The sequence below is a fragment of the Heterodontus francisci genome, chromosome 2, assembly GCF_036365525.1.
Source record: "Heterodontus francisci isolate sHetFra1 chromosome 2, sHetFra1.hap1, whole genome shotgun sequence".
Taxonomy (NCBI): domain Eukaryota; kingdom Metazoa; phylum Chordata; class Chondrichthyes; order Heterodontiformes; family Heterodontidae; genus Heterodontus; species Heterodontus francisci.
Genome location: NC_090372.1, coordinates 91178199 through 91191902, shown reverse-complemented (window position 1 = coordinate 91191902; position 13704 = coordinate 91178199). Strand labels below are relative to the sequence as shown.

General features: G+C 43.0%; 1 protein-coding gene across 6 annotated transcripts in view; it reads right to left on the bottom strand.

Annotated features, from left to right (window-relative positions):
- pex1 (peroxisomal biogenesis factor 1) overlaps positions 1 to 13704 on the bottom strand; it is a 110231-nt gene that overhangs the window by 22572 nt on the left and 73955 nt on the right. For all 6 annotated transcript variants that reach the window (XM_068008767.1, XM_068008760.1, XM_068008745.1 and 3 more), the window contains 4 exons: positions 10915 to 11049; positions 8838 to 8902; positions 7821 to 7963; positions 6019 to 6122 (listed from right to left, as the gene is read on the bottom strand). In XM_068008767.1, the coding sequence (XP_067864868.1) occupies positions 6019 to 6122; positions 7821 to 7963; positions 8838 to 8902; positions 10915 to 11049 (447 nt within the window). The remainder of the gene's footprint in view (positions 1 to 6018; positions 6123 to 7820; positions 7964 to 8837; positions 8903 to 10914; positions 11050 to 13704) is intronic.

Genomic DNA, 13704 nt, shown 5'->3' with positions numbered 1-13704 from the left:
CAATTTCAAAACACTACAACACTACATCTCTCCTCCTCTTAGTAAATGAGAGACATAGCACGTTTCAATGGTCTGTTTCTAAAAATGTGAACGATAAACTTAAAAATAAATAGTTCTTTTTGTTACACAGTCACTTAAGTATGGTGGATGTTTTCTGACACGAAGAGGATATTGTCTGTCATCAGATGTAGTCTCATTTGACTCATGTTCTTCATGTGAAGTGTTGATGTCAGAATCAGATTCGATGCTTGCGAGTGGCGTTTTCAATGCTTTGAGGAATGAAGCGTTTCTTGAACCACGATTATCAGTGATCATTGATCCCTTTGTGTTGGTCACAACAAATGGTTGGATGTCATATTGGGTTGTTTGTTTTCCAACATGACCATCATGTTTCACAAGTACTTTATCTCCTGGCTTTAGCGGTATAGCTCTAAGTTTCATGTTTCGCTCTGCATGTACATTCCATTTGATCCTTCTGCTCTCGATCGCGTTTGGGTACATGTTGATCATTAGCTCTGCAGGGTAGCTCAGGTAAACATGTGTGCAAAGTTGAGTGTTGCTGGAGGTTTTCCAGTAGTCGAGTGAGGTGTTGCTCTGTAATTCAAAGAAAGTGATGTAGCTCTTGCTTCCATGACTTATTTTCAGCTGTAGCTGTACATATCACTTTTTTCAATGTTTGCATAAATCTCTTGACTTTACCATTAGCTCTTGGCCAACAGGCTGTGATTTTCTTACGAGTGAACCTTAGGTAGTTTGCAAATTTACTGAACTCACCGCTGTTGAATGGGGTCCATTGTCACATTTGAGGGATTCTAACCAAGGCGAAGATCTGGTCAGGCTTTGGGATGACTGCTTTCATTGAATTTGGCATAACTAATTCCACGATTGGAAATCTGCCGTAGTCATCAGTGACAACAAGCAGGTGTTCACCTGTGGGAAAATCTGTGAAGTCAACACTCACTTCAATCCATGGGCCTGGAGGTAGTTCGGACATATTGAGAGGATCATGAAGATTTGACATTGTGGTTGCTTGAAATGGCAAACACTGATTTTGTGCTGTGCCATACGGTCAATTCCTGGGAACCATACTTTTTCCCTAAGGAGTTGTTTGGTTTTGACAATTCCCTGGCGTCCTTCATGTGCTGTATCAACAACACATTCCCTTAATGAGTGTGGAATGACAATACAGTTGTTGCATAATGAAATCAGATGTGGTTGTGATGGTTAATTCATTTTGAACATTGTGAAGACCTTGTAATGTTTGAGCGATTTTGTTTGTAGACGGTTTCTTGATCATGTCATTCCAGTTTTGATATTTCATAGCCTCCATATATAGTTGCAAAGCTTCATCTTGCTTTGTTGCTGCTTTGATGTCAGCTAATTTTAGCGACTTTGGCACCACATTTATGCTTACGTAGTTAAGATGTTGTTCAGCAACCTTTGCCTCATGACTAGTAGGACTGACTGTTGGCAACGAATGTCACGAAAGGTAGTCCGTTGGGTTAAGCTTGCCTGGCTGATACTCAACTTGGAGTTTATACCCTTGTAGTTTGAGTATCCAACATTCTATTTGAGTGCGTGGTTTGCTATGTGGATTGTTGAACAAACGCACTAGTGGTCTACAATCGATTACTTTAAATTCGCTTCCATATAAGTAGAGATGAAAGTGCAAGATACCCCATGTGATTGAGAGTGTTTCAATCTCCTGCCCCGAACTAGAAAACTTTATCAACTTTGCTTCCAATTTCCACCCTTCTCTCACCTTTACATGGTCCATCTCTGACACTTCCCTTCCCTTCCTCGACTTCTCTGTCTCCATCTCTGGGGATAGGTTGTCTACCAATATCCATTATAAGCCCACCGACTCCCACAGCTACCTCGACTACACTTCTTCACACCCTACCTCCTGTAAGGACTCCATTCCATTCTCCCGGTTTCTCCGTCTCCGACGCATCTGCTCTGATGATGCTACCTTCCATGACGGTGCTTCTGATATGACCTCCTTTTTCCTCAACCGAGGATTTCCCCCCACTGTGGTTGACAGGGCCCTCAACCGTGTCCGACCCATTCCCCGCACCTCTACCCTCACCCCTTCCCCTCCCTCCCAGAACTGTGACAGGGTTCCCCTTGTCCTCACTTTTCATCCCACCAGCCTCCATATCCAAAGGATCATCCTCCGCCATTTTCGCCACCTCCAGCGTGATGCCACTGCCAGTCGCATCTTCCCCTCCCTTCCCCTGTCAGCATTCCGAAGGGATCGTTCCCTCCGCGACACCCTGGTCCACTCCTCCATTACCCCCACCACCTCGTCCCCGTCCCAGGGCACCTTCCCCTGCAATCACAGGAGGTGTAATACCTGCCCATTTACCTCCTCTCTCCTCACTATCCCAGGCCCCAAACACTCCTTTCAGGTGAAGCAGCGATTTACTTGTACTTCTTTCAATGTAGTGTACTGTATTCGCTGCTCACAGTGTGGTCTCCTCTACAATGGGGAGACCAAGCGCAGACTGGGTGACCGCTTTGCGGAACATCTCCGCTCAGTCCGCAAGCAGGACCCTGAGCTTCCGGTTGCTTGCCATTTCAACACTCCCCCCTGCTCTCATCTCTGTCCTGGGATTGCTGCAGTGTTCCAGTGAACATCAACGCAAGCTCGAGGAACAGCATCTCATCTACCGATTAGGCACACTACAGCCTGCTGGACTGAACATTGAGTTCAATAATTTCAGAGCATGACAGCCTCCCATTTTACTTTCATTTTTAGTTATTTTTTCTTCCTTTTTTTACATTCTTTTTTACATTTTTTACAATCTTTTTTTGCATTTATTTCATTTCATCTTAGTTTGTTCAGTTTGCTTACCCACTGTTTTTTTTCAGGTTTGCACTTGCTGCTGTTCAATATTCAGTGTATTCACACCTAATCTGTACTAATGCTTTGTCTTTCAACACACCATTAACATATTGTTTGCCTTTGCTCTGTGACCTTTTGGTCAGCTATGTGGCCTGGTCCAATCTGCACCTTCTCCTTTGTTATCTCTTGCCCCACCCCCACCTCACTTGCTCATAATCTGTGACTTTTCTAATATTTGTCAGTTCCGAAGAAGGGTCACTGACCCGAAACGTTAACTCTGCTTCTCTTTCCACAGATGCTGCCAGACCTGCTGAGTGATTCCAGCATTTCTTGTGTTTGTGTTTCAATCTCTGTTTGCAAATAACGTTGCTCTACAGGTGTTAGTGATCTGCTCGCCATTGCAACAATTGATGGGTTACCGGCCTGGTCTTTCTGTACCAGAACTGCACCTAAACCAACTGGGCTTGCATCCATGACTAGCTGGGTGGTTATCTTGGTCGAAATAGGCATTTTTTGTGCAACTTGCTAACAAACATCGTTTGATCTGGTGGGCCGCCTGTGTGATTTAGTCCATTCCCACTTGGTGGTCTCTTTTGGCAGTTCGCGTTGGGGGCAGAAAAACGACTGCAGTACATGACAAGTCCTAGCAGACTACGGTCTTCTTCCACGTTTGAAGGGTTCGCAGCGTTTGCAATAGCTTCAACTTTCCGTGGATCTGGTGATACTCCTTCACCACTGAACAGATGACTGAAGAATTCAATTTTGCTTTCACTGAACAAGAACTTGTCTCTGTTCAAAGTGAGGTTACATTCTCTGTGACATTGTAGGCATGCACGTAGGCGTGTCTCGAGTTCACTTTCGGTGCGGCCATAGATGAGAATGTCATCACTGATGTTCAGCATGCCTTCAAGTCTTTGAAGTGCAGATTGAATCAAGTGCTGGAATACCTCAGCTGCTGAGCTGACTCCAAAGTTGAGCCTCTTGTATCAGAAAATTTGGATTTGAGTAGAAAATACAGTAAGATATCTCGATTTTTCTACAAGCTCGATTTGATGGTAGCCTGCATTGAGGTCAAGTTTAGCAAAGTGTTTAACACCGTTCACTTTCTCTATGATATCATCGATTGTCAATGTCAAGTGTCTTTCTCATTGTTTGGCTTGGTTTGGTGATCGCATATCAATGCAGATTCTAATCTGGTTCTCGCTCTTGGGTTTCATTACGACTTGTATGGGTGAGACCCAATGGGTAGGCTCATCCCCAACTCTCTCAATAGTGTCAAGGTCAAGTAGGCATTGAAGTTCCTTCTCTGTTTTCTGACATGAAATGGTATTCGTTGCCGTTAATGCGCAACTGGGGACACAATAGGATCTACATGCAGCTTGCACGCAACACCTTTCAGCTTGTTGATACCAGTGGAGCAATCAGCATACAGTGCAAGAATGTTTTTGTTATGCGACGGAATCGGGTATGTGACAGCAATCATGTGCAGATCTGTTGCAGTGTGGAAAATGATAAGTGTATCAAATTCTCCTGCTATGACATCGAATATAGCTTTCATTCTACTGTCTTTGAATGAGACTGGCGTTGCAAAGTTCTGACGATTTTCAGCAGTTTGTCACTGTTGTAAGAGAAAATGTTCATGTTCTCTGGTTTGCAGAAAATGGGGCAATCATGAAGTTTGTTGAATATTTTGTCTCCTGTGATATTGACTGATGCTCTTGTATCTATGAGAGCATCTATGTCTGAGCAGCTATGGTCACTGTCACATGTGGCTGTTTTCAGTGTCTGAGAGAGAGCTCAAAAGTATGTTCGGGGTCATCTGCCTCTACGTTAGCTACATTCTCATCCCTTTTTGAAGTGGTATGCATACGTGACACCATTCTGTTGGTATTGGGCTTAGTAGTTGATTTTGCTGATAAGCGACAAACACAAGCAAAATGGTTGTGTTTTCCACAGGCTTTGCACTGCTAACAAGTAGCAGAACACTCTGTCCAGTGTGGGTAAGCACCGCCACAATTGAAACATTCTTTGGATAACTCGCAGCTCTGTGTCTTGACTGCTATTGCTTTGTAGGTGGTTGCCTGGCACATGAGCGATGAATACTGTTCATAGGAGTTGAACTTGGGAGTGTGGTAGTTATTGTTATCCTCAATTTCAGTAGCTCTAAACTCTGAAAGTGACAGTGATCTTGCTAACTGCAACAGCTCTGACAGCTTTCCATCTTTCTCAAGTGCTTTTCAGTGTAGTTGACTGGAGAGCCAGCCTTCGATTATTTGCGTTTTGGTTTCCCGTTTGACATGTTCAGGATCAGTGTAGTCACTTCTGGTTGCTAGTTGCCTCAAACACGTGCAATATTGGTCAATTGTCTCATTTCTTTCTTGCTTCGTGCGTCGGAAGACAATGGTTTTGTATATGGTATTTTTCTTGGGCATGTAGTAGGTTTTCAGCACATTTTTTGCTGAGTTGTAGTCATTTTGCTCAGGCATAAGTCTCTCAAAGATATCTTCTAATTCTTCACCTCCTTAGTGAAGAGCAAGGCTTTTTTCCTTGTGTCGTCTGTGATTGCAAAACCTGCCATTGCGCCTTCGAAACGTCGCACCCACTTTTGCCAATGTGGGGATAAGGATGATGGCTCAGAATATACATCAAAAGGTAATAGACTGGGCATAGACAATGGCATATTGATCAGCAACGCAGTGATGAGGGATCCGGGATCATGCTCCTTTAAGAGGAAGGTTCTCTGCAGTGATCTGAGATTATTTTCTTTGGATTGGATAGTTATTTTGGAGAGATAAATGTGTAAGTATACACTGTTCATGCTTTCTGTGCGTCACTCTAACAGTATCCAAGTTAAAATGCTGTCTGTGAAAGTAGACAACAACCTTCCAATTTTCATACCGTAAAGCAATATTTTCGTTTTTTTTCATCCTTTTCCCGTTTACCACGTTGCTAGTGTGATGTCCTTGGGACTTCAGTGAAATTTAGCTGAGTTTAATATAGGATATGAGGCAAAGACAGAGAAACAAAGACTGTAGCAGCTAAACACATAGGCTTCTCCTGTTATTCTGTTTTAGGTTCACTTTGCTAGCATGTGTTCTACAGCAAATTGCAATTTCAAAACACTACAACACTGCACTGACTACACCCTTAAAACTATACAATTTCAATACCTGCTCTGGAGGAGGGCAATACACAGATTTATCCAGACGACCTGGCCTTAGCAGAGCAGGATCAATCAAATCTGGGCGACTTGTGGCAGCCAACACGTATACCCCTGTAGACAACATTTTTAGGTAATTATTAGGTAATTCCTATTCTGGCCTAATCAAAGAAGAAAACTCATGGAGATAAGCACTACAAATTAATACTTGGTTAAACGCCATCCCCCCACACCCCCCGCAATTTCTCATTTAAAAAAGTATCCCAATTTGAGTTTCTAAATAGCACAGCCACTAAAGTGAAGAAGCTGCACTCCAGCTAGATCTGCTACTTACAGCTCATTGGAATTAATTCACTTGCTAGTATTGATCTTTGGGTTTGATTTGAATTCAGAACAGACCAATATGATTTATTTTTAGCAAAGAGCATATCCACTGAATTATATATTATATATATATTATCAGATTGCAAATTTATGTAGTGTCTTTCACAACCTCAGGACATCCCAAAGCACTTTACAGCGAAGTACTTTTGAAATAATGCAGGAAATGTGGCAGCCAATTTTGTACACACAAGGCTGGATTTGTACACACAAGGCTAGAGCCTGCTGCAGCGACCCGCCCTCCCCACCCCCCCACCAACCCCACAATCACGTGGAGGGGGCAGGTTGTCCCTCCCCGGTAATGGCGTCAGCTGGCTGCGCAGGTGCTGGCGCCATTTTAAAGGGCAACCAGCCCTGCCGGTCAATTTGAAGTTTTAATGCAGTATCCCCCAAAATCTTTCCAATAAATTTCTAAATGCCCCTTTCCACCCCCCAATAACAACGACATTATCTATTTGCCCTTCGCCACCCCCCACCCCAAGATACTTACCTTTTAAATTTGACCTTCCCCACCCCTCCCCTCACTCCCAAACTGCACAAAGTTTAGCGTTCACCCCTTCCCACCATCCCCTAGATCCATTATGCTTATTTGACCCCTTTTTCTGCACCCCCTCCCCCACCACACTGAAAATCTTAACTCCTCACCCCTCCCCACCAATGTCATGCTGGCTTTCCCTGGACAGGGAATTGAAGGCATGGGAGTGCCAGCCGACGCGCTGAAGATCGCGGTGGGCCCAGAAGATTTCAGCTAAGTTTATTTAAATTTATTCATGTTGTTCATTTAAATATTGAAATACTGTTCCCGTCACCCAGCGGCTGGGGGGGGGTCCGCCACGGAGCCTCGACTCCGCCAGGAGGATCAGGCTGGGTCCTCCCGCCGTCGGCCTCCATGGTGGGCCACTGCTGGACCCTTACTCCGCCATGGAGCCCGACGTCATGGGCTTGGTAAAATCCAGCCCACAGTAAGGTAGCAATGTGATAATGACCAGATAATCTGTTTTAGTAATGTAGGTTGAAGGATAAATATTGGCCAGACTCTTCGACTCTTCTTTGAATAGTGCCATGCGATCATTTCTCACCTGAAAGACTCATCTCCACCACTGCAGCCTCAGTATTGCACTGGAGTATCAACCTAGATTTTGTGCTCAAGTCGCTGAGTGGGGCTTGAACCCACAACCCAACTCTGATGCAAGAGTGCTTTCACTGAGCAACAAGTGACAACAATCTGCTTCAATCACCAATTCCAATGTGCATTCCACAGCCTCACAACTACCCTCTGGTAAACAAAATGTCCCTCCTACACTCTATGGCTAAATCTCTTCAATTAAATCTCATCTATGCCCCTCATTCTAGATCCACCAACTACTTACCCAGTTCAATCTCATCATAATTTTGAGAATCTCTATAAAATCACCACATAATTTTCAATACCTTGTAAACCTTCTACGCCATCCAGTTGTGTAAGTAGCTGATTAACTACTCTGTCAGTTACACCAGTGTTGTCATGACCACGGCGAGGTGCAATGGAATCAAACTCATCAAAGAAAAGAATGCAAGGTTTAGCTGCCTGTGCCCTAGAGACCAAAATGCATAAAACAGAAAGAATTGTGTTATTCTTTAGAATTCAAATTTTCTAAAATCACCTTAAAATAATCAATATATTTAATCTACTTGTGGGAATTTAACATTTATAGAAATGTGACAAGTACAATGCTGGCACAATAGTTTCTTTTTACTTTTTCCTCTAGCGTGATCGAATACAGCCTGAAAAGTGGCATGCTTGGTAAAGCTCCTTCAGTGCAGGACAGAAAAGGTATGCCTATTTTTCACATTACATGGTAACATGGCATTTCCAAACATGGTCACATAATAGCCCTGAGCCACCAGATCAAAAGGAGCCACCAACTGCATCAGATGGGATTGGACAACTGCTTCAGTCAGAGCTGAGATCAATTCATTGCCACCACTCAGTGTCTGGGCCCTGAATGAAACAGGTTAGGCAAACAGAGAGACCTGGGCCTTTCAACATCCTTTGGCCCCAGACCACTCAGTTCCCTTGCTCCTGAGTCTTCAGTGCCCTGATCCCACTCCTTCAGCCCCTGGTTCTTGTTCCCACTGCTGAGTTGGTATGGCAGCAAAATCCATCTCCTGGGCAAAACTTCTTCAGGAAAGATTTTGCTTTCTGCATGCACAGAGATTTCTCTGGATTACAAGAAACTCCCCAAGTCAGAAACTAACCTAGAAATAGAGGCTAAAGGCATTTCCTGGAATCAAGGATTTTATGCAACCAATTTTCTCTCCCTTTCTTTGTTGATGCAGCCATCGTGCCAGAGAAATATTAAATGAAATCTGACAGCTATAATTTTATGAAGGAAAAATATTGGTCTGCCACATCTCTGGAAATCACTGAACTGCAGTAATCAACAAATTTGGTCAGATCTAACATACTTGCTGAAAATATCTCGAATTGCCTGTTCACTTGCACCAATATATTTGCTCAGCAGTTCTGGACCCTGTGGAAAAAAGGCTGAAAATCAGTGAAATTATTTTAACTCAATTAGTTATTTAATACTGTTTAGATCCACAATGCGAGACAATTCATCTACTGACAGCTGAGGAAGGGAATTATTACCTAACACTCTCATTCTGCTCAGAAGCTTCTATTCGGAGTTTTGAGTGACCCCAAATGACACTTTCTCTGTGTGAAGAAGCACTAGCCTCTACTTGGCATTTTCACTTGATGATATGCCAGAAAACAGGAAGTGGGCAGCACAGTGGTTAGCACCGCAGCCTCACAGCTCCAGCAACCCGGGTTCAATTCTGGGTACTGCCTGTGTGGAGTTTGCAAGTTCTCCGTGTCTGCGTGGGTTTTCTCCGGGTGCTCCGGTTTCCTCCCACAGTCAAAGACTTGCAGGTTGATAGGTTAATTGGCCATTATAAATTGCCCCTAGTATAGGGAGGTGATAGGGAAATATAGGGACAGGTGGGGATGTGGTAGGAATATGGAATTAGTGTAGGGTTAGTATAAGTGGGTGGTTGATGGTCGGCACAGACTCGGTGGGCCGAAGGGCCTGTTTCAGTGCTGTATATCTAAAAAAATATATATCAAGAATTTCTAAAACTTCACAGCAAAACTGCAGAACAGAATGCTCGATGCTTATATTATAGCATGAAGTGGTAGGACACAGGGTCATGCTGGGATACTAATGGCAACTACTTAATCTTAAGAGAAAAGGCAAGAAAATCACCACATGCACAGTGGGACAATGGGAATAAGAGAATGGGGGGGGGGAAATATTATGGGCTGATCTTCACACAAATAGTTAAATGCCAGCCTTAGCTGTGGGTTAAAGAATTGAGCACATAATCTGTAGACTGACACTTCATTGCAGTATTGAGGGAGTGCTGCAGTCACATATGCCATCCTTTGGATTAGATGTTAAACCAAGGCCCTGTCTTCTCCCTCAGGTGGATGTAAAACATTTCAGGACACTGTTTGAAGAAGACCAGAAGAGTTATCCCTGACATCTTCACCAATATTTATCCCTCAATCAACATCACAGAAACAGGTCATCATCATTATCCCATTGCTATTTGTGGTACTGTCCTGTGAGCAAATTAGCTGTCACGTTTCCTACAACAGTGACTACACTTCAAAAGTACTTAATTGGCTGTCAAGTTCTGGGTCAAAATCCTGGAACTCCCTCCCTAACAGCTCTGTGGGTGTAGCTACAACACATGGACTGCAACAGTTCAAGGCAGCAACTCACCACCATCTTCTCGAGGGCAATTAGGGATGGGCAATAAATGCTGGACTTGTCAGCAGCGCCTACATCCCATAAACGAGCAATAAAAAAAAAAAGAGTTCTGTCCCAAGGCACTTCACAGAAACTTCAGGAACGAAGAGACCAGATGGGTTGACCAAAGGTTTAGTCCAAGAGGTGGGTTTTAAGGACAGTTTTAAAGGGGGCAACAGAAAGAAAGGTAGAGAGATGGAAAGGTTTTGAGAGGAAATTCCAGATTGCACATCCATGGCAGTTGAAAACATGGATGAGCAGTAGAACAGTCAGTGTTCAGGGAAGGGAAAGACGCAATGCTGGAAGTCAGAGTTGGGAAAGACCAAAGCCATCGATGGATTTAAATATAAATAAGTATATTAAATTTAAGGTGTTTTAAGGACAGCATCTTGACAAAGGATGCTGTAGACAACAATTTAGTTCATCAACTGCAGGTCTTCCTCATTCGTTGATTATCATTAAATTTTGGCTATTCGTCATTCGGTGTAGAAATTAAGTGAGCATTCAAAGAAATATAAAATGCTCTAGGCAGGCCTAGTTTAAAAAATCCATTGTTAGAGAAGTGGAAACATCATCTGTGACTACTGCACTAGTATATGTTATTTCAAAATGACATTACTGCCATTAAGAATCAGAAACTTTTATGCAATTGGGCACAACATTTTGATTCCTTGGTATAAAGTGACTGGAGAGGGTGTTCAACACCACTGTAGTAATAGTTATCGTACCTTAATACTAATAAAGTTCATTCCACTTTCTCTGGCGATAACACCTGCTAATAATGTCTTTCCAGTTCCTGGTGCGCCATATAATAGGATTCCAGATCGCTGTCGTATAGGTAGCTTTGCAAACAACTGTGGGTACTGAAAGGATAAGTGACGCAAGTCATTTCACAAGACTCCATAATCTTCAAAAGTAAACAATATATTTGTTTCATATATTTTAATTTATTCATTGCTCTAGGACAAAAATAACCCTGCATTATTGCTAAATTATCTTTTCATGCTTGTCGACAAGATTGTTTTGCATGAGTGCTTTTGCGAAGCAGGCTACCTAATTCACACTGTGTAATTCATAGTCTAGAGATACATTTCCATATGGATGGTTTAATGTGTAGTTTGTACACTATTAATCTTGGATAGTATTGTTAGTATTCTCCCCCTGCCTTCAGCAATCACCCTATAGTCGCTGACCTACAATGGCTCCCGGTCCACCAATGCCTCAGGTTTAAAATTCTCACTGTGATCAAATCTTTCTATGGCATCACCCATCCCTCCAATCCTCCAATTCTAGCCTCTTGGGCATCCCAGACATTTTTTTGTCCCAGCATTGGCGGCTGTGCCTTTAGCTGCCTGGACCCTAAGCACTAGATTCCTTCCTTAAACCACTCCGCCTCTGTACCTCTCTTGCTTTAAGATGTACCTTAAAACCTATCTCTTTTGCTCACTTATCATAATCTCTCCTGCCCTCTGTCCTATCATAGACCTTCCCCTTTGTTCCCCACCCCACCCCCCAATCACCTTTCACTTGCTCAAAGCCTACTACATTTTTAACCTTCGCCAGTTCTAATGAAAGGCAACAGACCTGAAACGTTAACTGTTTCCCTCTCCACAGGTGCTGCCAGACCTGCTGTGTATTTTCAGCACTTTGTTTTAATTTCAGATTTACTTTTGCTTTAATCACAATATTTTCCTTTTTTGGCTCAGAGTCGATTTTGTTTTGTCTGATTACACTCCTGTGAAGGGCCTTGGGACATTTTACTATGTTAAAGGTGCTATATAAATGCAAGTTGTTGTTGCTGTGACCCTTAAAACAAATGAAATTGACCATCTTCTTTCACTCCCCCATTACCTGTATATTTTGTTTCATGCCAGTTACTCCAATTCAGTTTAAGAAAATATAATTTCCAATGAGGTATAAAGTAGAAATTTGGTAATGAAATTAAAAGAATGATTTCATTTTTTTTAAATCTTTAGCTGAAGCACAACAATTATTTTCTAGTCTATACAATTTTCGTTTTAAATTCCCAATTAACCGAAAGCATTCAATATTGAGTAACAGTAAGGATAAATACAGAGGGAATAGAGGGAAAAAGTATATTGGTACATATATAGCTCAAATTTTCACATCTCTAGGGCAGTATGGTGTCATAACTCATTGGTGCTACCTGCCAAAACCCTCATTCACACCTTTGTCACCTCCAGACTCAACTATTCCAATGCTCCCCAGGCCAGCCTCCCATCTTTCATCCTCATCCATCACCCCAATGCTCACTGACCTGCATTGGTGTCAGATCCCACAAAACCTCAAAATAAATTCTGATACTCATATTCAAATCAATTCATGGCCTTGCCCCTCCCTAACTCCAACTCCACAAGCCTCCGGCATTTCTGTGTTCCTCGACTCTGGTCTCTTTCACATTCAAAATCTCCTTTGCTTCCCCTTAAGTGGCCATGCCTTCAGCATGTTCTTCTGTATTAAGGCACTATATCAATGCAAGTTGTTGTTGCTTTAGGAGCAGCACCACAGATTTACACCAGCATTCTCAGCGCTCAGTAATGATACGGAATGCAGTCCAGCCCCTATATTTATACTCAGTTCAGAAAGAGTTTAATTTGGGAATTTGGACAGATACCAGAATTTCTGCTCAACAGGGTGAGTGGGAGGATGCATTTGATAGAAGATCCATTGGCCATTGTCAGAGGGGTGTGAATGTGCTTCCTGTGTTCTTCAGAAATGAATGTTCAGTGCATGGGGCAGGGATTTGTGTGGGAATGTGTTTCTAACATGAGGTCCAAGAAATAGTGCTCATTGAGGAGTGAACTCTTCGGGCTGTTCACAATGTTAGGTGTTACCCCATTATTCTCAATTAGTCATGTGACATTATCTTCACAATGCCAAATGAACACAGTACATTTTGAAATCTTGAGACCACTCATCATTTCAGATTAACACAGAAGTATCAATAAATGCTATTTAGATCTGGGGCTGAATTTTGACTGTGGTACTCTTTCAACGCTGCAGCCTTCCGATATGGAAGAGCCGCCAAGAAGCCCCCACGATATTCGTGCGGAGGCTCATTTAAATGGGGGGGGGGCAGAGAAGCCGCCGCCAATGACTTGTCGGGGCGACCTCCGCATCCCCGGCAACAGTGTCTGGCGCCACTGCACAAGCAATGGCGCCATTTTTAAAGGGCTTTAAGCCCTTAGAATTACTGTTAATTGTTAAAGGTGCAGCAGTCTTACATTTTTATTAAAAAATAAGATAGATGCGGATGACCCTTCCTCAACCCCCCCAATGGTCATTTCAACGACCGAAATGACCAACACATGCCTTTTTCCCTACCCGAAGTTTACCCGCTAGACTTCTAACATTTGGCCTATAACCCCTTCTCACCATCCTCACATCCAATAAAAACTGACTTCCCCGCTCCTCCTCCTTCCACCCTGAAATTTTTATTACTCCATCCTCCCCACCAAGTTCTTCTTGTGGAGTTCCAAAGGCGCGCGAAGGCAGAA